Source organism: Somniosus microcephalus, chromosome 19, assembly GCF_052327205.1.
Source record: "Somniosus microcephalus isolate GS21.2 chromosome 19, FLI_Smic_1.0, whole genome shotgun sequence".
In the NCBI taxonomy this organism is placed as follows: Eukaryota; Metazoa; Chordata; class Chondrichthyes; order Squaliformes; family Somniosidae; genus Somniosus; species Somniosus microcephalus.
In genome coordinates, this window is record NC_141005.1 from 77,381,548 (window position 1) to 77,406,894 (window position 25,347).

The window sequence follows — 25,347 nt, forward strand, 5'->3', positions numbered from 1 at the left end:
TGTTTTGTTGCATCACCACTTACCTTGGCTGCGCACCTTGTGATTCCTTCAGGAACTGGAGCAGCAACTACTGCAGACGTCCTTTGATGCTGAGAGTTTCTTTGGTGGCCAAGTGAAGGATCTGCTGCAGGGCGAGAAGCATCTCCAGCAGAACCTTCAGGCATTCCCGCATTGGCACCCATGGAGACACGGAATCACTTTGTAGTGTAGCCCACCTCATCTACAGGTCTCTTCAGGGACAGCAGCCATTTCAAGGCTTTAGCCGGACTGTAATCCGCAATGTCCTTGTACCATGTCAGCCCATCATTCCTGGTTAGGACCTGGAATGCTGGCAGCTCGCAACAAGAAACCTTCGAGACCCTGTCCAGCTCCACCTGCCCAAGCAGTGATTCCAGTCTTTGGGAGCCCACCGCAGACCTGAGTGGGTGGGTCACATCCAGTACTTCCGTGTGGAAGTGGATCACTCTAAACACTTGGCCCAGGAGACCAGACGTGGTGAGTATCCTCTACATTAGCAGCTTCAGCCTCCATGTTTTCACGATGTGGTTTGGTTTGACCATCAGGGGTCCTAATCTTGAATCTTGCGCAGTGATGTCATCAGGCATGCGTATACGTACCTTCATTTGGCGCGATCTTTAAAGCCTTAAAACCTTCGTGTTGGAGACTCCACCAAGAAAGTCCAGACAAGAGAAAACATCTTTAGACCAGGAAGGCAGCTTTAAATGTGAATACTTGAGCATCACCTACTGTTTATTGTACTTATTTTCAGAATTTGGCCACCCCACAAGTGAGAACATTTTCTCTACGTCTAACCGATCAAACCCTTCCATTATCTTAAAGACCTTTATCAGGCCAGCCCTCAGCCTTCTCTCTTCTAGAAATACAGCCCCAGCCTGTTCAGCCTTTCCTGATATGTGTATCCTCTCAGTTCTGGTATCATCCTTGTGAATCTTTTTGCACCTTCTCCAGTACCTCAATATCCTTTCTATATTATGGAGACCAAAGTGTGAACACAGAGTAGAGGGGGTGAAATGGCAGATGTGCGGATTCCAGCTCTGGATACCGGTGTGTGGAGACTGATGCATCTGATAAAACAATCCCCTTGGTATTTATTGGAGCCCTTAAACATTTCACAATAACCGGCTCGCTGACTCCTGTAAAACCACAAGAAGGAATTTGAGAAGAACAATCTTCCCGGTCGAATTGCCTCCCACAGGGTGATTTGAACATGAGAACATAAGATTTGAAAGTTAAGGAATAATGTTCACATTATTCAAATAATCATTAATGTCGCACAAGACAATTTCTGGGCTACTGGTCTTTAATATTATAGAGTTTGCTCCACTTTATCCCTAATTCAGATGTAGGGATATTCACCTTTTCCACATTATTCAGGGACACTTTGCCCAGTGTGAAGGAATTACAATAAATTCTGGTCCAATGGAGGTGGCGATGGTGGCCCTGCCTTCCCACAATGCAGCGCGGAGGAGAAAGGGCCAATCAAAGGACAGCTCGAGCCGCACTGCGCTCTGGGAGACGGAGTCACCGGACCCTGGACAGGTGGTGAAGGTAGATGGGCCAGCATCAAGGACCAGTCAGGTGGCTCCAGTGGCCTCATGGATAAGGCACTGGCTTCTGAGAGCTAGGGATTGTGGGGTCAAGTCCCTTGCTGGAGTGAGATTGGATTTAAATAATATTCATTCTGTGAAAACCAACTCTTTGTTGTCATTGGTGAAATACGTAGAGATTAAACAGTGTTAGTCAGGGAGCTGTCTTGTAAATCACTGAAACTTAGAGCCAAGGAAATCTCTGCAAATCTGTTTGCTGGTAAGTGAAAAGCTATCAACTGTACCAATCACTGAGACACAAAATCAAGTCAGATTCTGTCAGGTCATTGCTGGGATCTTTGGAATTGATACAATGAAGTTGTGTATGAAAAGAAAAGGCAAGGCATCAATTTTGGCCACGTTTACATAGACAGAGGGGCAAGCTGCAAACTCTCCCTGTGTACAGCCCCAGTGGCCTAATGGATAAGGCACTGGTTTCCGGAACCAGGGATTGTGGGTTCAAGTCCCATCTGGGGTGAAGTAAATTTTGGCCCAGAAACAAATTCCGTAAACCATTCCGTGACAGGCCAGGAGCTTTCCCTGTAACTTATCAACCAATCTGGGCAGTTCCTGTTCGGCACCTTCTCACTCTGTCACTTGTTTCCCAGTGGCACAAGCCAATGCTTTGCTTCTACCAAGCTGTGCGCCATCCCAACACTCCGGGAACAATGGCACCGGCACGTTCCAGGCAAACGCTGCCCCTTTAACTCCTGTCTTCAGTTTACCCAACACCCCAGGCACAGGTGCTATTTTGAAATGTCAATTGAAAATGTCAAAAATTATATTGATAGATTTACGTTAGGAAGGGTGTTAAAGATTATGGAACCAAGTGTGGTACATGGAGTTAAGTTACAGATTAGCCAGGATCTACTCTGAATTGTAGCACAGACTCGAGGGGCTGAATGGCTGACTCCTATTCCTATGTCTCGAAGTTCGTCAAGGGATATGGATCAAAGGCGAGTAAATAGAGTTGCGGTACAGATAAGACATCATGTAATTAAATGGTGGAACGGGCTCGAGGGGCTGAATGGCCGAACCCAGTTGCTGTAAATGTTTACAACTACTAAACATCATTGATAAGAGGCAAACAATCCCATCAGTGCCCATCGCCCGCACACCCTGTTCTCCGGGTCACAACCTGTTATTGTATTCTAGCGCATCGAGTCATTGTAACCTCAATGAAGCCCAAGGGTTGGCCAAACACTGTCATCAAAGTGAGGCCCCTTTAACTGGACGGCTCAAACCGTGACATTACAGGGCAAGCCTCACCCTCACACTGCACATCACAGTGAGATTACACATCATTATAGTTTTGTAAACTGGGTCAATTTGAGGCAGGAAGCTGGCCAACCAGTTTAAGTGAAGGAAAGGGAGCTGCACTGACTGTGACTAACTGGCTGATGTATCTCGGAGTGAATGTGGTCGGGTAGAAGATCTGAACAGCACAAACAATGAAACCCAGCAGATTAGACAGCAGGTTGTGGGCATTGAAAGGTTTGTACAAACGTGTTTTGTTGCATCACCGCTTATCTTGGCTGCGCACCTTGTGATTCCTTCAGGAACTGGAGCAGCAACTACTGCAGATGTCCTTTGATGCTGAGAGTTTCTTTGGTGGCCAAGTGAAGGATCTGCTGCAGGGCTACAAGCATCTCCAGCAGAACCTTCAGGCATTCCCGCATTGGCACCCATGGAGACACGGAATCACTTTGTAGTTTAGCCCACCCCATCTACAGGTCCCTTCAGGGACAGCAGCCATTTCATGGCTTTAGCCGGACTGTAATCCACAATGTCCTTGTACCATGTCAGCCCATTGTTTCTGATTAGGACCTGGAATGCTGGCAGCTCACAACAAGAAACCTTCGAGACCCTGTCCAGCTCCACCTGCCCAGCAGTGATTCCAGTCTTTGGGAGCCCATCACAGACCTGAGTGGGTGGGTCACATCCAGTACTTCCGTGTGGAAGTGGATCACTCTAAACACTTGGCCCAGGAGACCAGACGTGGTGAGTATCCTCTGCATTAGCAGCTTGAGCCTCCATGTTTTCACAATATGGTTTGGTTTGACCATCAGAGGAACCATCAACTAGTGGGCATACTGGCTGGTGACATCAGCGTCTTCTACCATCTAAATGATAATGACAGTCAGCTTCGTCATCCAGAAGGCTCACCTGTTGGTGATATTTCTCCAATTGAGCCTTGTTCTGCCAGTAATGTTTCCACAGATCTCCTGTGTCACAGCATCTGAACTGGAGCTGGTGGTCCTGGGAGCACAGTGTTCTCCAGGGGTTGGTGCTACAGCCATCAGGCTCTTCAGCTAATCCTTCGACATATGGCTGTGGGGTCACATTCAGGGTGAATGGGCTTCTGGGCCAGTGGACATGGACGAGTTCACTTGGCATTTCAACAGGCTCGAGATGTGAACGGTGCAATCGGACATTATCTCCTTTCAAACTCAGTGTGGGGAAGTCAGTGTGTCTCCAGACAGACAATATGACAGTAATTCGGTCTGTCTACAAACAGGGTGGGACCCACTCCCGGGTCCCACTGTCAAGGTGACACGTTGCTTCCCATTGGTGCTTGACCCACAGGGCGACACTCTTGGTGCTACATTAGCTTGGGGTGGACAGCACAACACTCAGCCTCTCGGTAGTCCTCCCGGTCCAGCGGATGACCCACACTGAGGTAGTCCAGAATATCTTCAGGACTTTGGGGGGGGGGGGGGGGGGGGGGTGGTTACCCATCAACTTGCTCACATCACCGGACCATCACCAATCTTCTCAAGGACCTCAGGCAGCTCCCTTGTGAGCTGCCTCCTTGTAAGTTCCTCTTCATTCTTCCAGTAACATGGCATTTTCCACCCACCTGGTTGTCTTTTGGAGCTCCTGAGAGTTTGATATGTCCTTTTCCTTGCTCTGGATTGTTTTGGTGTCAACAAACTGAGTTCTGGGGTGTGCTAAAAGTCAACACTGCACGGGAGCCAGGGAGGTTTGTGTCTCAGTGTCATATCACCCCCAAACTGACCCATCACCCCCAAACTGACCCCTCACCCCAAACTGACCCCTCACCCTCAAACTGACCCCTCACCCCCAAACTGACCCATCACACCCAAACTGACCCATCACACCCAAACTGACCCATCACACCCAAACTGACCCATCACACCCAAACTGACCCATCACCCCCAAACTGACCCATCACCCCCAAACTGACCCATCACACCCAAACTGACCCATCACACCCAAACTGACCCATCACACCCAAACTGACCCATCACACCCAAACTGACCCATCACCCCCAAACTGACCCATCACCCCCAAACTGACCATCAAACTCTTTGAAACGTCTCTCCAAATTGTCCCACTCCCCTGCTCTTTCCCCAAATTTTCCCTTTTCATTTATCCAATGTCCTTTGAAAGTTCCTATTGAACGGTCTCCTCCTGTGCTGTCTGATTCTATGAACCTCCATTGTTTCTTTAATTACCTGGAGGGATAGCACAGTACATCCCACTGTGAGAATGTACAGGGTGTGTGTTATGTCTTCTAGCGCTCGTAGTGCTTTGTAAAGATGCCTCTGGACTCGGTAGTTTGTAATTATAAACTACTGTTTTATTTGAGTTGTAATGGCTACCTGCCGCATGGTGCGGGGTGATATTTCCAAGTGCCCTGTGCGGCACCTGCGCACTACTTCCCAGCATCGTAGTGCTGCTACACTTGATTTGAGTGTTAGTACACTTGCAAGGTGACAATGCCTGGGAATTAAACATACCAGGTTATTTAATGATCAGGAAGGACAGGCAGGAAGGAAGGGGAGGTGGGGTGGCTATGTTAATAAAGGAAGGAATCACTGTAATACAGAGAAATGATATTGGGTCAAAAGATCAGGATAATGAAACAGTTTGGGTGGAGATAAGGAATAATAAGGGAAAAAAACACTAGTGGGCGTAGTCTATAGGCCTCCGAACAGTTGCAACTCGGTTGGACGAAGTATCAATCAGGAAATAGTTGAGGCTTGTAATAAGGGAACATCTATAATTATGGGGGATTTTAACTATCATATTAATTGGACAAATCAAATTGGGCAGGGCTGCCTTGAGGATGAGTTCATTGAGTGTATTAGGGATGGGTTTCTTGAGCAGTATGTAACTGAACTGACCAGGGGGCAACCTTAGATCTGGTCCTGTGTAACGAGACAGGATTAATTAAAAATGTCCCAGTAAAGGATCCCCTTGGAATGAGTGACCATAACATGGTTGAATTCCATATTCAATTAGAGGGTGAGAAGGTTGGATCTCAAACAAGCGTGCTAAGCTTGAATAAAGGAGACTATGAAGGTATGAGAGCAGAATTGAGTAGAGTGGATTGGGAAAATAGATTAAAGGGTAAGACGATACATGATCAGTGGTGTACAGTTAAGGAGTTATTTTACAACTTCCAAAAATATATTCCACTGAGAAGAAAAGGGTGTAAAAGAAAAGACAGCCATCCGTGGCTAAGTAAAGAAATTAAGGATAGTATTCGACTAAAAACAAGGGCATATAAGGTAGCCAAATCTAGTGGGAGGATAGAGGATTGGGAAAACTTTAAAAGACAGCAAAAAATAACAAAAAGATCGATTAAGAAAGGGAAGATAGATTATGAAAGTAAATTAGCAAAAAATATAAAAACAGATAGTAAGAGTTTTTATAGTTATATAAAAAGAAAAAGGGTGGCTAAAGTAAATGTTGGTCCCTTAGAGGATGAGACCGAGAAATTAATGGTGGGAAATATGGAGATGGCAAGAACACTGAATGAGTATTTTGTATCAGTCTTTACAGTAGAGGACACTAAGAATATCCCAACACTGGACAAACAGGGGGCTATAGGGGGGGGGAGGAGCTAAACATGATCAAAATCACTAAGGAAGTGGTACTCGGTAAAATAATGGGACTCAAGGCGGATAAATCACCTGGACCTGATGGCTTACATCCTAGGGTCTTGAGGGAAGTGGCGGTAGGGATTGTGGATGCATTGGTAATAATTTTCCAAAACTCCCTGGACTCAGCAAAGGTCCCGGCAGACTGGAAAACTGCTAATGTAACACCCTTATTTAAAAAGAGCAGTAGACAGAAGGCTGGAAACTATAGACCGGTTAGCCTAACATCTGTGGTAGTTAAAATGTTGGAGTCCATTATTAAGGAGACAGTAACAGGACATTTGGATAATCATAATTTAATAGGACAAAGTCAGCATGGTTTTATGAAGGGGAGGTCATGTTTGACAAATTTGCTGGAGTTCTTTGAGGAAGTAACATATAGGGTGGATAAAGGGGAACCAATGGACGTAGTGTATTTAGACTTCCAAAAGGCATTTGACAAGGTGCCACACAAGATTATTGCTTAAGATAAAAAATCACTGGATTGGGGGTAATATTCTGGCATGGATAGAGGATTGGCTATCTAACAGAAGGCAGAGAGTTGGGATAAATAGTTCATTCTCAGACTGGCAATCAGTAGCTAGTGGTGTTCCGCAGGGGTCAGTGCTGGGTCCCCAACTCTTTACAATCTATATTAACGATTTGGAGGAGGGGACCGAGTGTAACATATCAAAGTTTGCAGATGATACTAAGATGGGAGGGAAAGTAGTGAGTGAGGAGGACATAAAAAACCTGCAAGGGGACATAGACAGGCTAAGTAAATGGGCAGAGATTTGGCAGATGGAATACAATACAGGTAGACTACCCTTTATCCGAACTTCCGAAAACCGAAACCCTCTAAAAACCTTCGGTTTTTTCGTTCAGCGTAAGTCGTGCGCACGACCCCCCGCGGACCCCCGCCGACCCCGACCCCCATCGACCCCCCCGCGGACCCCCCCGCGGACCCCGCCGGCCCCGACCCCCGCCGGCCCCGACCCCTGCTGACCCCCCCGCCGGGCCCCCCGCAGACCCCGCCGGCCCCGACCCCCGCCGACCCCCCCCCGCGGACCCCGCCCCCACCGACCTCGCCGCCGACCCCCCCGCGGACCCCCGCCGACTTACGCTGAGCGTCAGCGTAAGTCGTGCGCACGACCCCCCGCCGACCCCCGCCGTCCCCCCCGCGGACCCACCTTCCGAAATCCGAAATTCTCCGAAAACCGAAACACGGCTGGTCCCGAGGTTTTCGGATAAAGGATAGTCTACCTGTACTGGAAAGTGTGAGGTTATGCACTTTGGCAGGAAAAATCGTAGAGCAAGTTATTATCTTAATGGCAAGAAACTGGAAAGTACTGAAGTACAAAGGGATCTGGGGGTCCTGGTGCACGAAACTCAAAAGGTTAGTATGCAGGTGCAGCAAGTGATTAAGAAGGCCAATGGAATGTTGGCTTTCATTGCTAGGGGGATAGAATATAAAAATAGGGGGGTATTGCTTCAGTTGTACAAGGTATTGGTGAGACCGCACCTGGAATACTGCGTACAGTTTTGGTGTCCATACTTAAGAAAAGACATTCTTGCTCTCGAGTCAGTACAAAGAAGGTTCACTCGGTTAATCCCGGGGATGAGGGGATGGACATATGAGGAGAGGTTGAGTAGATTGGGACTCTACTCATTGGAGTTCAGAAGAATGAGAGGCGATCTTATTGAAACATATAAGATTGTGAAGGGGTTGGATCGGGTGGATGCGGGGAGGATGTTCCCGATGATGGGTGAAACTAGAACTAGGGGGCATAGTCTTAGAATAAGGGGCTGCTCTTTCAAAACTGAGATGAGGAGGAACTACTTCACTCAGAGGGTGGTAGGTCCATGGAATATACTGACCCAAAAAGCTGTAGAAGCTACATCATTACATAAATTTAAAACAGAAATAGACAGTTTCCTAGAAGTAAAGGGAATTAAGGGTTACGGGGAACGGGCAGGAATTTGGACATGAGTCTAGGTTCGGATCGGTCATGGCCCTGTGGGTAGCGGAGCGGGCCCAGGGGCCATGTAGCCTGATCCTGCTCCTATTTCGTGTGTCTAATTCTGTTAGATTCAGGAGATAGTCCTGTGATAGTAGATTGGCGGTTAGGATCAGATCAGCCATGATCTTATTGAATGGCGGAGCAGGCTCGAGGGGCCGATTGGCCTGCTCCTGCTGCTATTTCTTATGTTCTTATGTACAATGTAGTCCCAACATAACTATGTAACAGTGTGCATGCATGGGATGCAATCATTAGGTGTTACATCAGTACAAAATCATACAGGAGTCACATTCATTCGGTGTAAATTCAATGCGTGTCATTCACTCGGTACAAGAGCAGCACATTTCTGATGTCTCAGATTGAGATGCACCAACAGCTGATGAGAGGATTTAAACATCCTCCCCTGTGATTCTCACCCAATTCTCACCAAAACTGCTGCTCTCACCTCCTTAACACTGCAAGGTTCTCCTCATCGTCAGAAGAGGAACATTTCCTTCCCTCACCAAGTTCATTCATCTCAAGCTGCAAAGAGAAGGAAAATCTTAAAATAGTCAGAATTCAGCAAGTGTAGGAGACATGGGCAATAGTGTCACATCAAAATCACCCAATGCCTCAAAGAGCACTGTGTAGTCTAATGAAGTTTAGAATATGAGCTTCCAGCTCAGATACCAATCAGGACCTACAGTATATGTAAAGATTTCATTCAGTAAGATTAATGCGGTGCCAACTGATTAGTCTTTAGGGAAAATTGCTTTCTCTCAGTAAAGTGGAGTTACATTCCCTTCCCCTTGTAAGCACTAATCTGCCATTCGTGGTACGCAGCATATTTAATATTGGATATGACTTTACTTTCATGCACTGAATTTCTATCATTTTCTGCAACCAACAAGGTATTTCCATTGCATTATGCCCATAAAGTTCAGGCTTGTTAAATAAACTTGATATGAAACTTACTCAGCAAACCTCAGCTATATATTACTGTAAGCAGTCTTATTCAAAGCAGCATATAGGATTCCTCAAACTTTCAAAAGTGAATATATGAAGGAGGTACTTTTCATGGGGAATGTAGATTGGGCGGGAGGAAGACGGGTGTGCTTTGCCCACTGAAGGAATTGGCATGGGGCCTGTGTCATTTTCGTGGTTCAGCCTAATTTAAATTAATATGGCGAGCTGCCAGTGCAGAATGTGCTCTCCTTCAGCAGCTCGGCGATTAAGATGGTGGGAAATCTGGCAGGGCAGTCACTACACTAGAGCAGTACCTTAAAGGAGAGGTGTTTTGTATCATGGGGACACGGCCAGCAGGATTGTGCTGCAGCTGGAAAATGATTTTGAACGTACCCAGAGGTTCCGAGGCAGCGGGGGAGGTGGTGATTACATAAGTGGCCAGCAGGAAGGAGGTCCTCTTCCCAACAGATGGGCAATGGATTCCAAGGTAAATCCGTTAATATAGAGAGGTGGCGGAAAATGTCAATGACACCAACATTTCCTCCAGATCCTGATCTGATCAAGATGAGACTTGTCTTCACATACTCAGTACAGCCCTGCAGGAACCTACTTTATCAGCACAGTTAATCCTCTTCCTCGCTTCCCATGGTCTCCTCCAGTCAGCAGGCAACACTTCACTGCTCCCCCTTTCTGCTTGCACTCATACCCTCAATACCTGCTACTGAGCTCACAATCCTCCCCCTCATGCTACTTCCTCTCACCAAGCACACTATGCAAAGCTGCCTTATACATCTTGAAAACCCTTAAACTGGGTACAGATTAACCTACTGCTACTCTTCTTTCAGGAGAAGCTGGCACACAACAGGAAGGAGACTACCAGCACAAGAGGAGGTCCTGACACTCAATGGACACTGCAGCTGGGCCCTCCCTGTAGGAGTCTGTAGCACTGGTAATAGCATCTCTCAGAGATGCTCATACAGGAGCCATACAGGCTTTGGGCTCAACCATTCCCTCTCCCTTGGACAGACTGGGAGACAAATGAATAGGGGCTTTATTTGGATCACAGATGTCTTACAGTCTGCCTTCCCCCAGATCAGTGGGAGTGCTGAGCCTCAGCCAGTTAGCAGGGGAATGGGAGTGGATCGTGTAACAGGAATGGAAGTCAATGCCATCTCTCATGATTACACATCTGATTCCTCGCAGCCCCCTCAATCAATGCTTGCCCTGGTGCCAGAAAGCGAGCGGGGCCTGAATGCCCCAGGAGAGGCCGAGTTGTGCCGTCTGTGCCTGGGTCTCCTCAGGCCTGAATTCCTAGAGGTCACTGACCATGGGCATCTCGTAAGGCCTTGACTGAGCCATAGCAGCTTTTCACCTCATGCTACAACCAATGGGGGAGCAACTCATAGAAACACTACAGTAGGTAACAGAGCACTTAAGACAGACACTGGTGGCTCACGCAAGGGTGGTCAGTGTGGAGACATTTCTATCAGACAGGGAATTCATAATCCTTTTTGAAATTGTTGTCTACAGAGTCGGTCTGTAGTAGCTGGTGACCGTGTGATGTTAATTGACATGATTATCAATATTGGTCTTTGGGCAGATGTAGTTTATTTGAGGGTGGACGGACTGGGACAGATGTTGGACATGACTGTTAATGCAGAGGCGCAAGAATTGTTCAACTGAAGTGCTCTTCAATGAGTTCTGGCTGCAGGTGACTGTTTGAATTCCTCCCACTTCCTCACTACGCTATGTGTCATCAGTGTCCTCTCCTTCATTATGCTGAAGGTCCTCATCCAATGGTGGCTCCTAATTGCAGATCCTGTTGCAGGTGATGACCCAAGTCTATCAGTGCCTTCCTAGCAAAGTGCAGCCTCCTTATGCACTGCTTCTCAAAGAACTTCAGATATGCTCAGGATTCCTGTGTGCACACCTCCTCCTATTTGCTCCTTCCTCCTGCTACTGCCCCTTCTCCGTCTCCCCCTCCTCTTTCCCCGAGTGGAAGCCACAGAAGGAACCTTTTAAGAAGCAAGTGTGATGCTCTTTAAGAGTTCAGAATGTTCTACAGCAACTACAAGCACTTTGAAATTGTCTAAGCAGCATAAAACAATCACTATTCAATACAAGCAAAATGTCTCCCCAGACTGTTTTACCCAAGAGTAGCTGAGGATCCCTTTACATATCTCTGGAAACGATTGCCTCCTAACTTGTACCAGCCATGGCCTGTGGGACGGAGCAGAAACTAGCAATACAGGCGGAGACAAAAATGGTGTTTGGGGTGGTAACTACGTCATTTGCCCACAATGAGCATCTATTAAAGAGGCTCCTGCCCGTTTCTGCTGAGGGGTCTGGCTGCCTAGATCAAGCTCCACACAACAATTGGAACGGGCGGGAAATTGGCAGTAAGTCAACGCAACTGTTTGGTGCGGTATTTTGGCCTCGCTACCGCCCTGTGTTTCAGTTCAAAAATGTGACAGTAGGGATACAAAAATCACCCACTATATAATAAAAAAGTAAGGTTCCAACTTTATTCTGCCCCCCTCCCTTCACCTCGTGTCAAAGTAAATCATTTGTCATTATCCTCATCTACAGACTGAGGACGAGACTTGCCAATAGGTTTTGCATGGCTATCATCCATTCCCTATATCGCTGGGCAGGAGGTGGTGAGATTCAAGAAGGATAATGCACCTCCCTAGTTTTTCCCTTCCATGTAAATGTTTCAACCCATGGATTTACACAAAATGCGCATTTGGGAGCAACCAAGTGAGGCGATGGGCCAGGAAACCATTGGTACCTGACCATAGTCAACGACTGTATGATGAGCAAACGCCACCACATGCCGAACATTGCTAACTAAATTACACTGCAGCTCTGGCCCACTATCACAGCTAACAATGCTCATTGCTTATGATATTTAGCTGCAAAAAAGGTTGTACCTTTGAAAGACTTTTGTGTTTTTTAAACAGATTAATCTGAGTCACGTTTGCTTTGGAGTTGAGGTCATGACCTTTCCTGTGATCTGAAAGATAATAGTAAAAGTCAAATTAAATTTAGGGCTGTTCCTACAAAAAGCACATTTCAAATGACTACCAATATGTTGCTCACAGCAATGGTACAGACAACCTGGGAAACTATCCATTGGTACAGCCAACCCGAGCAACTATCCATCGGTACAGCCAACCCGGGTAACTATCCATCGGTACAACCTACACGGGTAACTATCCATCGGTACAGCCAACCCGGGTAACTATCCATCGGTTCAGCCAACCCGGGCAACTATCCATCGGTACAGCCAACCCGGGTAACTATCCATCGGTACAGCCAACCCGGGTAACTATCCATCGGTTCAGCCAACCCGGGCAACTATCCATCGGTACAGCCAACCCGGGTAACTATCCATCGGTTCAGCCAACCCGGGCAACTATCCATCGGTACAACCAACCTGGGCAACTATCCATCGGTACAGCCAACCCGGGCAACTATCCATCGGTTCAGCCAACCCGGGTAACTATCCATCGGTACAGCCAACCCGGGCAACTATCCATCGGTACAGCCAACCCGGGCAACTATCCATCGGTACAGCCAACCCGGGCAACTATCCATCGGTTCAGCCAACCCGGGCAACTATCCATCGGTACAGCCAACCCGGGCAACTATCCATCGGTTCAGCCAACCCGGGTAACTATCCATCGGTACAGCCAACCCGGGTAACTATCCATCGGTACAGCCAACCCGGGTAACTATCCATCGGTACAGCCAACCCGGGTAACTATCCATCGGTACAGCCAACCCGGGTAACTATCCATCGGTACAGCCAACCCGGGTAACTATCCATTGGTACAGCCAACCCGGGTAACTATCCATCGGTACAGCCAACCTGGGCAACTATCCATCGGTTCAGCCAACCCGGGCAACTATCCATCGGTTCAGCCAACCCGGGTAACTATCCATCGGTACAGCCAACCTGGGCAACTATCCATCGGTACAGCCAACCCGGGCAACTATCCATCGGTACAGCCAACCCGGGCAACTATCCATCGGTACAGCCAACCCGGGCAACTATCCATCGGTACAGCCAACCCGGGCAACTATCCATCGGTACAGCCAACCTGGGACATTTCAGCCATTTTCTAACTGGTTTTCTTACATTATTTGTGTTATTGATCACCTAATTGATCAACAGACAGCAAACCTGATTGGCGCATATGCAAAGCTGCCAGCAAGCATATCTCCACAGGCTCGGGTACACCTAGCTGGCAATGAGTGTGGGGATTGTCTTCCTAGGACTCTGGCCATCAGAGAGGCAGAAGCAGAGCTGCATCATCTGCTGCAAGGACACCTGCAGCTACTCTCTGGAGCTTAGGGCTGGCACAGCCAGAGACAGCAATGGTCAGCTGGGGCCTAAAACTGGGCTGGACCTCCTTGCAGACACGCTGATGGTACTGTGCAGTGGCATGGAGAGCAACCCTCTGCACCCCCACCACTTCAAACAGGGGGTCAGATGCTGGGCTGCCCTTTCACTTGTCTGCAGACTCATGCCTGCACTTTGGGTTTGCTGTCCCATCATTTTGGTATTTTGCTACTTAGTCACATGCCTTTTCAGCTGTGGCAATGGCAACTACTGGGTTGCCATGCCTTTTGAGGCTCTCCAAAGAGCTTAGTGTGACACCCCTTTAATTACCCCCATCTATTTAATTTCAATTTATACCCAGTTTTCCACTCCCCCACTCGTGCGCTGTTTACCAATCCAAATTTTCATCTTAAAGCTATGATAGTGAGGTACCAGGAGGAAATTGGGTGCAAACAGTCCACTTCGGTCTGGGTCTGTTTAAAACCAACTAAAAACTTTCCGTTCTAAACTGCACCAACTGGGTTCAACTTTACAGGGTTAACAGCTGGGCAGAAAAATCACATGGCATAACTGGGACGGGGCAGATGTTTCCGGAGTCAGACTGCAATGGCTGCTTGGAAAAGAGAAAAGCGGGCAGATGTACAAATGGCAACTGCTGACACCCGAGGCAATTTGATGATTTGTGAAAGGTGATTGGCTGACCTCTGGGAGATGGTTTTCCGAAGGAAGGCAAAACCTTGGGCATGTACCCACCTGTGACACAAATAAAATCCACCGCAGCTCTCCCCAGTGCTAAAAAATAACTTGGGACTCATTTCTATTTTTACAGGTTACAAAGTACAGGAAACTTTGGTTTATCCGGAGGTTGTATGTCCGGAATACTCGATCTAACGGCAAAAATCAGGAGCCGCTTTCTGTAAGTTTTTTTAGATCTCGTTTTTTTTTCCCCAGTCAGCCACTGCAAGGTCTGTAGCTATAGCAACAGCTTCAGCTAGAGACGCTTGCAGCTGCAGCCGACTCTTTAGAAGCTGTTGCTAAGCAACAGTGTTTGTTGTCAGATACGGAGATGAAAACCTCCGTATGCTTCAACATTAACTTTGTATGTCCGGCAGTTTTGATAGATCGGCAACACGCCGGTCCCGTCGGTGCCGGATATCACAAAGTTTCCTGTATGTTGCAAATTTCCATTAGTAGCAATTCAAGAACAGTTAATAAAGGGGCCTAGACACTTGCGACAAGGCGCATGAAGCTGGCTGTATAATTAAATGCAGAGGATTAATTGCTCACATGCATTTGCTGGGCCTTTCTAGTTTTCGGTCTAACTAAATGCAAGGTTGTTTAGCACTCCCTGAGCTGCAGACACAATTGATGCAGTGACAATGTAAACCTGCAGTTCCCAGAGGTAAGCTCAAGTTAAACTACAGTACCTTCAAGTGCTACCAAATATTTAATTGACTCAAAGTCTCATGCCAAAAGATAGAAAGGGTTTTATAGTGAAAAAGCCAAATGGTACCTGTCCTGGTTGGGGAGATGGGGGATCTTGGAACTCCTTCAGGTCGAGGAGCCACTGGTTGCACTGGACGGGTTTGCTTTGCAGCTAGCTTCTTGAGGCTTACTCGCCGCTTTTCAAACATCTCCTCCATTGCCTCTTGTTTCTGGAAGATTTTTAGAACATGTGCCTGCAAAATGAATGAACAGACATTACATTTACAATGGAACGCAAGCCCATTGCCTCAAAAACTTGCCTCAAATTTTCTATTTCATCCCTCCCTTGTTCCCTGTCACACCAATTTGCCATTCTCCTGCTTCACTTGGAATGGCCCAGTGCGCCAGGATTTCTGTCACACTCCTTTATCTGCAATGTTCCAGTGTACACTAATCCCTCCTGTATACTATTCACTATGTCAGAGTGATAAGGAGGTAGTTGAGATACTGGATGGGTTAAAAATTGATAGAAAGGCTGGCTGTACTTAAAGTAGGTAAGTCACCAGGACCGGATGGGATGCATCCTAAGATGTTTAAGTTAAGGTGGAAATTGCGAGTTACTGGCCATAATCTTCCAATCCTCCTTAGATACGGGGGTGGTGCCAAAGGACTGGAGAACTGCAAATGTTACATCCTTGTTGAAAAAAGGGTGTAAGGATAAAATCAGCAACTACAGGCCAGTCCATTTAACCTCGGCAGTGGGGGAGCTAATCCGGGACAAAATTCTCACTTGGACTAGTGTGGATTAATTAAGGAAAGCCAGCACGGATTTGTTAAAGGCAAATCGTGTTTAACTAACTTGATTGAGTTTTTTGATGAGGTAACAGAGAGGGTTGATGAGGGCAATGCGGTTGATGTGGTGTACATGGATTTCCAAAAGGCGTTTGATAAAGCACCACACAATAGTCTTACCAGCAAAGTTGAAGCCCATGGAATAAAAGGGACTGTGGCAGCATGGATATTAAATAGGCTAAGTGAAAGGAAACAGAAAGTAGTGGTGAACGGTTGTTTTTTGGGCTGGAGGAAGGTATAAAGTGGTGTTCCCCAGGGGTCAGTACTCGGACAACTACTTTTCTTGATATATATTAATGACTTGGACTTGGGTGTACAGGGCACAATTTCAAAATCTGCAGATGACACAAAACTTGGAAGTATAGTGAACAGTGAGGAGGATAGTGACGGACTTCAAGAGGACATAGACAGGCTGATGGAATGGGCGGACACGTGGCAGATGAAATTTAAAGCAGAAAAGTGCAAAGTGATACATTTTAGTAGAAAGAACGAGGAGGCAATACAAACTAAAGGGTCCAATTCTAAAGGGGGTGCACAAACAGAGACACCTGGGGGTATGTGTGCACATATCGTTGAAGGTGGCAGGGCAGGTTGAGAAAGCGGTTAAAAAAAGCATACGCAATCATAGAGTCATAACGGCACAGAAGGGGGCCATTCGGCCCATCAAGTCCGTGCCGGCTCTCTGTGGAACAATCCAGTCAGTCCCATTCCCCCGCAAATTTATTTCCCTCAAGTGTCTATCCAGTCTCCTCTTGAAAACATTGAGTGTCGCCGTTTCCACCAGTTCCGTTGGCAGCGAGTTCCAGGTCCTCATCACTCGCTACGTACAAAAGTTTCTCCTCACATCCCCCCTGTATCTCTTGCCCAAAACCTTAAATCTGTGTCCCCTAGTCCTTGTACCATCAACTAGTGGGAACAGCCTTTCCCCGTCTAGCCTATCCAAACCCGCCATAATCTTGTACACCTCTATCAAATCACCCCTCAACCTCCTTTGCTCTAATGAAAACAAATCCAGCTTCTCCAACCTGTCCTTGTAGCTAAGAATCTCCTATCCCCAGAACCATTCTGGTAAATCTCCTCTGCACCCTCTCAAGGGCCTTCACATCCTTCCTAAAGTGTGGTGACCAGAACTGGACGCAACACTCCAGTTGTGGCCCAACCAGTGCTTTATAAAGGTTCAGCATAACTTCTCTACTTTTGTACTCAATGGGCTGGATTTTCATTGAGGAGGCGGGTAGGAGGTGGGACTACAACTTTCGGGGTTGTAGTCCCGCCTCCATCGCGTTCTAGCCAACCCACGCGATTTTGACTTGATTCACCTTGTTGAGCCCGCCCAGCGGGCTCAGCAGGCCAATTATGGGCCACCCGGCAACAGGTGACATCACAGATTGGTATTTCATCTGTCAAGACCTTTTGACAGATGAAATATCAGTGTTTGACAGCTGTTTGAAGCTGTCAAACAATGACAATCTGTACTCCAGGTTAATTCCTTCCTCTCAGGATGATTTAGAGATCTCCCCGGAACAGAAAGCTGAATGCTGGAATTTTTCACAGTTCGCGGCCATTCTGCTTTCTGTGCCGGTGAGATGAGGGACTCCCAAGACCTGAAGGAAGGAAGGCTGTAAAGGTAAGTAAAGGTTAGTAGAAATTCTTTAAACACTTTACACAGACCAAACACACTTACCTCTGCACTCAAACACCCATCACTCACCTGAACACCGGACATCTCGACCCCTCCAAGCCCTTCATCCTGACGGCCCACCTCGCTAACTTGGCGTGGTTTGGAGCCGTCGGGAATCCCACATTTCAACAATGAAAATAGGGATTAGGCTAAAAACTGCCTGTTAACCACCTGTTACCAGGCAGTTAATTGGCACTAATCCCCTTCCCGCCTCGGGGAGGCGGGTCCCAGTGCGGGTCGGGTACCTGCCTCCTTTGAAACTGGCATGGAGGCGGGATGGGTTCGTGCCCCCCGATTTCGGGATTTTAACCCCCCCACACGCCTCCATGGCCCAATGAAAATCCTGCCCAATACCTCTATTTATGAAGCCCAAGATCCCATATGCTTTGCTAACCATTCTCTCAACATGTCCTGTCATCTTCAGGGACCTATGCACATTAACTCCCAGGTCCCTGTCCCTGCACACTCTTTAAAACTGTGCCATTAAGTGTATATTGCCTCTCCCTGTTCCTTCTGATAAAATGAATCACCTCACACTTCTCTGTATTAAATTCCATCTGGCACTTGTCTGCCCATTCTGCTAACCTTTCTATGTGCTGCTGCAGTCGATTGGTGTCATCCTCACTGTTTGCCACACCCCCAAGTTTGGTGTCATCTGCAAATTTAGAAATTCTACTCTGTATTCCAGTATCCAGGTCAAATTTATATATATCAAAAAAAGCAGTGGCCCCAGCACTGACCCTTGGGGAACACCACTGTCTACCATCCTCCAGTCTGAAAAACAGCCATTTACCACAACTCGCTGTTTTCTGACCTTAAGCCAATTCCTTATCCAAGCTGCCACTGACCCACCTATTCCATGAACCTCAATTTTGGTAACCAGTCTTCTATGTGGTACTTTGTCAAATGTCTTCCTACAGTCCATGTAGACAACATCCATTGCATTCCCTTCATCAATCCTCCCTGTTACTTCATCAAAAAATTCAATTAGATTAGTCAAACATGATCTGCTTTTACAAATCTGTGTTGGCTCTCTTTAATTAGCTTAAACTTCTCCAAGTGCCCATTAATTTTTTCCTTGATTATTGTTTCTAATACTTTACCCACCACTGATGTTAAACTGACCGGCCTGTAGTTACTGGGATTGTCCTTACACCCTTTCTTGAACAATGGTGTCACATTTGCCACTTTCCAATCCTCGGGCACCTCTCCCGCATCGAGGGAAGATTGGAAAATTATGGCAAGCGCTTCTGCTATCTCCTCCCCCAATTCCCTTAGCAACCTGGGATGCAAGCCATCTGGACCAGGCGACTTATCCACTCTAAGCATACACAGCCTTTCTAGTACATCCAGTCTATCAATTTTCACCCCTTCCATTGCTTCTACCGATATTTTGTCAGCATCCACCTCCTTAGTAAACACCGATACAAAGTACTCATCGAGTATTCTAGCCTTGCCTTGCGCCTCTAAGCATATATCACCTTCTTTGTCTCTAATAGGCCCCACCCTGCCTCCTAATACCCGCTTACTGTTTACATGTCAGAAGACGACTTTTGGGTTCCCTTTTATGTTAACCACCATTCTACTCTCATATTCTCTCTTTGTCAATCTTATTTTCATCTTCACTTTCCCTCTCAACTTACTGTATTTGGTCTGGTTCTCCCTTGAAGAATTCACCTGACATTCATCATACACCCTCTTTTTTGTTTCATCATTTTCTCTATGTCCCTCATCATCCAACCCTTGTTTTGGTTCCCATGCTTTAGTTCCCTTACCCTTCCCTCTTATTGGAATGTACATAGCCTGTACTTGGAACATCTCCTCCTTAAAGATCACCCATTGTTCCGTTACAGTTTTTCCTGTCAGTCTTTGGTTCCATTTTATCCTGGTCAGATCCTCTTGCATCCCATTGAAGTTAGCCCTATTCCAGTTTAGAAGTTCCACTCTAGATTGTTCCTTGATCTTTTCCATTGCTAATCTAAATCTTATGATACGATGATCACTCGTACCCAAGTGTTCCTGGGCTTTATAAATAGAGGCACAGAGCACAAAAGCAAGGAAGTGATGATGAACCTTTATAAAACACTGGTTCGGCCTCAACTGGAGCATTGTGTCCAATTCTGGGCACCGCACTTTAGGAAGGATGTGAAGGCCTTAGCGAGGGTGCAGAAAAGATTTACGAGAATGGTTCCAGGGATGAGGGACTTCAGTTACGTGGATAGACTGGAGAAGCTGGGGTTGTTCTCCCTAGTGCAGAGAAGGTTGAGAGGAGATTTGATAGAGGTGTTCAAAATCACGAGGGGTCTAGACAGAATAGAGAGAAACTGTTACCATTGGTGGAAGGGTCGAGAACCGGAGGACACAGATTTAAGTTGATTGGCAGAAGAACCAAAGGCAACAGGAGGAAAAAACTTTTTATGCAGAGAGTGGTTATGATCTGGAATGTACTGCCTAAAAGGGTGGTGGAGGCACAAAAGTATCATGGCTTTCAAAAGGGAATTGGATAATTACCTGAAGGAAAAAAATTGCAGGGCTATGGGGAAAGGGCAGGGAGCGGGACTAGCTGAAGTGCTCTTGCAGAGAGCCGGCACGGGCTCGATGGGCCTAATGGCCTCCTTCTGTGCTGTAACCATTCTACATTTCTACATTTACAATGGAACACAAGCCAGAGCTCTTGACTCAAATTTAATATTTCATCCCTCCTTTGTTCCCAGTCACATCCATTTGCCATTCTCCTGCCTCACTTAGAATGGCCCAGTGCGCCAGGATTTCTGTCACACTCCCTCACCTGCAATGTTCCGGTGTACACTATGCCCTCCTGTACCCTATTCCTTATTGTACCCTATTCCATGCTGATGTAAATTATCAGGCAAAAATGAAAGCTATTCGGTCACAAGGTATAGCTCCTCAGGGTTAACAGTTCAGGTCAGGGATATTAATCTACGGTCTGTGATTTGTTAATCTTTTAAAAAGTTGCAACTGTTTCAGGAGATTTGAATTCTTTCAGCTACCTCTTGGAATAGTCGGAGGCAGGGGGTGGATTCCTCGGTGGGGTTCTGCCGGTTTCCAGCTGTAATCCTGTTGGGAGACTGGCAGAGCTCCGTGGAACACCAGGGCAGATAAGGAAGTAAGCTTGGTGGGCTGGAAAGAGGCACTCCTGCTCCTCTTGGCCCACAAGCAGTGTTGGAAGGACATTTACCTTTTCCACGAAGCAGTCCTCGCCTCCCTTTAGCTGCCGGGTTTTCTGAGGCCCGGGAAACCCGGCCGGCAAGGGTTTAAACCTGCAAGATAGGTTAAATCTGAGGCACGCAGCCACGTTATAATAATTGAATGGCCAACCTGCTGCCTGGGAGCAGGTTGGTAGCCCGCCCCTCATCCCGCCTCTGTTAAAACTGGAAGTGGGAGGGTTGGGGTTGGGTTTTAGATTTTTTCAATTTTAACATTTAAAATGTTAACATCCCACCCAAACCCACCCATTTTTTGTAGTTAAAATTCCCACCATAGTTACCAAAATTCTTCTTTGGTTAACCACAACCAACATAATTTACAGGTGTAAAAAATGATCCAGTTTCACCAGGTCTCCCCTGTAACATGCCCTAATGCTCATTTGCTTCCAACACCCTCAGATAATTACCATGAGTTCATCTCCAAGAATTGCTCCATACTCATTGCTGATCTTACTTAGATCCGCCAGCTTCTGGCCTGTGGCCGTGTCCAAGTATCTCTCGATCTCCAGCAGGGCCGCCTCTGCCCCATCCTGGGACTGACATTTATCAACTGGTTGTGAGGCTAGCAGGTAAATCCCAGAATCACACCAGTGCATGGCCTGTGGGAGAGAGGAGAGGAGTCCAATCAGTACAGGCACAGCAAGACATCAAAGTCAACTGGTTCGGCAGAGATTTCTCTCACATTCATTTACACAGGAACATCTATCTAGCAGGGGACATTTCAAAGATCAAGCCATAAAAAATAAATTTTACAAGATCATAGCATAACATTTAGTTAAATAGCACAAGGTAAATCTAAAGTCATAAGAATTACTTGCTGCCTAAATAAAACAATTGCCATATTGTGACGAGTCTTCAATCTCCCAAGGACGTTTCCAACAACTTTATGCAAACCAATTCTGAAATAAGTCTCAACTCCTTGCTGGTGAAAGTCACAGTGCACGGCAAGAGCATGCTGCCCAGAAGTACAGGGAATCAGCTTTATTTAACTTTACCAATCCAAAGTGACCTGTCTGTTGTCACAATAGAAGAGAATGGCCCTGACTCTGAGCGGGCTGGGGGGGGGGGGGGGGGGGGGGGGAAAGAAGAGACCCAGAAGTCCGGGTTTCCCAGCAGGTTCCCCACCCGGAGGCCAGCCTGATTGACAGGCTTGGCTCCCCGTTGGGTGGGAACACTCTGGAGCAAGCTGCAGCCCAGGAGGAGGTAGGGAGCCTGCAGCTGCGTTAGTGTGGGGGGTGTAAAGATTATTGGGGGGGGGGGGCACGGGGGGATGGTTCCTGATCCCTTTCGGGGGGGGGGGGGGCTAGGGAGTCAGATCCCAGGGCGGAGCCAATCCCCGAGGGGGGTTCAGATCCCCGATCTCAGGGGAGGGGTCCAATCTTTGGATGGAGGGGGGTGCTCTGATGGCGGACAGGGAAGAAGGTAAGCTTGGGGAGCCGAGAGGATGCACGCCTGTTCCTCTTGGCCCACAAGCAGTGCTGTAAAGACATTTACCTTTTCCATGAAGCAGTCCACCCCTTCCCTCACCTGCTTGGGTTTCTCACTCTCAGCACTTTTAATGAATACACATATATGACATGAGTAAAGTAATTAAAACAGTGTATACTTAGAACTAAAACACTTAAAAGTAGTGTAGACATATGTATTTGAAGGACAAGCCTGGAACAGGTAGTTTATTGAAGGTACACTCGCCCTGCTGAGGTCAGCAGAATGAATTCACATGTAGTACTTATGAGTGGTGAGGCTGCACCAACCTCTCGATTATCCACTTGCTCCCAACTTACATCCTGTTTCTCTGATCACCAACTGGAGTACTGCTTGTTAACTCTATTTGTTCCTCTGTTATTTCCTTTCTATCAGGAGTTCAACTATCTTGAGATAATGGCTCCTTCGCTATTGCAACCTGGCCCTCTGAAGAAAGGCGAGATTGAGCCCCTCTCCTGCACTGAGTTATCACGGTGGGCCCCAACATTCCACACATGGGCAGTGCTGCTCACAACGACAAAGACCACCACAACTGTCTGTGTGTAATGATGTCACCGTGTAAGGCTATGGCATCACCACCACAATGTGCTGCCTCAGCATCAGCAATTCCCAGCACCAGTAAAGGCAGGAAGATGCAATGAAAAACAGGTCTTCAATGCCACAAGTCTAAGAAAATCTTTAGTAATAACTACATGCATGACTGCGAATAATTTAGCTGTGACCAAACTTAACCTGGTTCTTGTGAATTCAAAAGTCACTGACTTTTTATGAAAAAGATTAGAAGGACATCACTGGATCCCAGCTGAAGTCCCAGTGCCATCATTGGCAATGTTGACTGTATCCCATGTCAACAGGGATGGAGAATATAGTTCAATGACTTCAAATGGCTGAAAAACGAAAGCGGGCACAGAACCCACAAGGACAGAAGTTAAACTGTGCCCATCTGCATAGCTCCCTTCAACCTCTGAGAAAGTCTCAGTCTACTCATCTGGTTGGATTAGATTAGGAATCTATCTGTGCTTAGATTATCTCTTCAAAGTATGTGCGCCTTGTCATCAGGTGTGCCAGGAATGTGCAGTTTGATTTGGGTCCTTTTATTTGTAACCTGTATGATGAGCATAAACTGTTTATTAAGGATATTTGCCATATGTGCTCCCAGTGGGTGAGGCTCTAGGCCTGAAGCACGCAATTGGAGAGCATACACTTAAAACCATGCTTGGATTGTATACCATTCCTCATTTTCTATGTAGTTCATCACCTGTTCTAGCCTCTTGTGCAACTCCATTGATTGATTAAGCAATTCCTTCTTGGTTTTTATTCCATTCACTAGGTTGTCACAGACACCTCTCAGCTCATTGCATTTGGGGAGTATTGAATCCACGGCGTAGTGATTGTCCTGTATCAGCTGATCTCCCTGGACCATCAAGGCTTCAGCTCTCTCCAATGCTTCCTGTTACAACACAAATTTTCCAAAAGACAATAATTTTGGTGTTTTCCTTTAAATACTTGCTCTTTTAAATGCATCTACAATTCAGAAAACATGAGTGAGCTTTGCTTAATTAAAGCCAGACAGAAATTGACATGATGTAATTTGTACACATCAATTGGGATATTTGAAAAAGCATTTAAGCATTAATATATTTCACCCATTTGATGTTAACTCCTGCCCCATCTTCATTTTCACAAAGTAATCCTATTACTGAGGGCTCGGGAGAGTTATCCCTTCAGGCAATCCTTAAATACTTTGCATCTTTGTGCATTACAGTCTTTCGAGATGGGCTAAAAGGGTTAAATTATGAGGATAGTTGTATAGACAAGACTTGTCTTATTCCCTTGGGTAGAGAAGATTAAGGAGTGATCTAATTGAGGCATTTCAAATGATTAAAGGATTTGATAGTGTAGATAGAGAGAAACTATTTCTCTGGTCGGAGAGTTCAGAACAAACTTCAAACCCCTTTTCATGAAGAAGAAAAATAATAAATAATATCCTGCCCCTGGCTAGCAGGCTGCCTACTACTTGCTTTGGTCAGTCCAGCATTGAAGCAGACTGGGATGGCACTAGCCTCACAATAATCTGCCCAGTCCTTTCTTTCCTTTCTCTCTCTCTCCAGGAGACTATCCTGATTGACCTGTGCCCCTTTTTGACAAGAAGTGAGGTGGGGAGGCCATTCCTCTACCCTTTCTCCTGACTAGAGGTTGGGAAGCAGGTCTTTCAATTAACCGGCTCCCTCCCCACAACCCCACCCGCCCCCGATTGGATTCTCAGCAGACAACCCTGTCCTGGGCTTTGATATGTTCTACCTTTCCCAATATTTGGTATGAATGCCCGATGGGAAACTGAGATGAGATCTTGAGTTAGTTATTGTACCTGGTGGTTGTGCAACATACCTTCAATGCCTCTTTCATTCATTTATCAAATACTGTACCTCTATATCTCAGTGGCTGCAGTGCATGGCTGTAGGGAGAATGTTAACTGAGCAAACACACTTTAGTAAAGCACATCACTTAAATGTAACTCATTGCCAAATCCTTTCTGTGCAAAAATTGTCAAAAGATCCTGAAACACAATAATTCCTCGATTACATTTTAACAGGATTCAGACTGTATTATAAGAATTACCCGAGATTTTTCTTCAAGGCTGCAAAGGTCCCTGACAATGTGGCTCACATGGGACGAGCTGTTTCCGATATCTGTGAAGGTATTGTGCCGTTCTGTTACAATATCCAAAGCTGTCTTGACCTAAAACAGCAAGGAAATAAGAGATACATTAAATGTTACAGGTCCTTCGAATCTGACATAGGTTCGGATGGTCGTGTATTTTGATATTGCACATCTCCAATCACTACACTTTGATTCCAGCTTGCAT

The 25,347-nt window shown here is 46.5% G+C and overlaps 1 protein-coding gene and 1 non-coding gene across 3 annotated transcripts in view; one reads left to right on the forward strand and one right to left on the reverse strand.

Annotated features, from left to right (window-relative positions):
* Nucleotides 1–25,347, reverse strand: part of LOC147104930 (guanine nucleotide exchange factor DBS-like) — a 226,255-nt gene that overhangs the window by 85,016 nt on the left and 115,892 nt on the right. For both annotated transcript variants that reach the window (XR_015072374.1, XM_085962067.1), the window contains exons 9-14: nucleotides 25,101–25,220; nucleotides 23,740–23,931; nucleotides 21,404–21,595; nucleotides 15,325–15,490; nucleotides 12,397–12,479; nucleotides 8,964–9,040 (exon numbers count right to left, since the gene is read on the reverse strand). Coding sequence is in view for 1 of the 2 variants with exons in the window: in XM_085962067.1 (XP_085818193.1) it covers nucleotides 8,964–9,040; nucleotides 12,397–12,479; nucleotides 15,325–15,490; nucleotides 21,404–21,595; nucleotides 23,740–23,931; nucleotides 25,101–25,220 (830 nt within the window). In the remaining variant the exon portion in view is untranslated. The remainder of the gene's footprint in view (nucleotides 1–8,963; nucleotides 9,041–12,396; nucleotides 12,480–15,324; nucleotides 15,491–21,403; nucleotides 21,596–23,739; nucleotides 23,932–25,100; nucleotides 25,221–25,347) is intronic.
* trnar-ccg (transfer RNA arginine (anticodon CCG)) lies at nucleotides 2,013–2,085 on the forward strand. The gene has a single exon. It is a non-coding gene; the product is annotated as a tRNA-Arg (tRNA).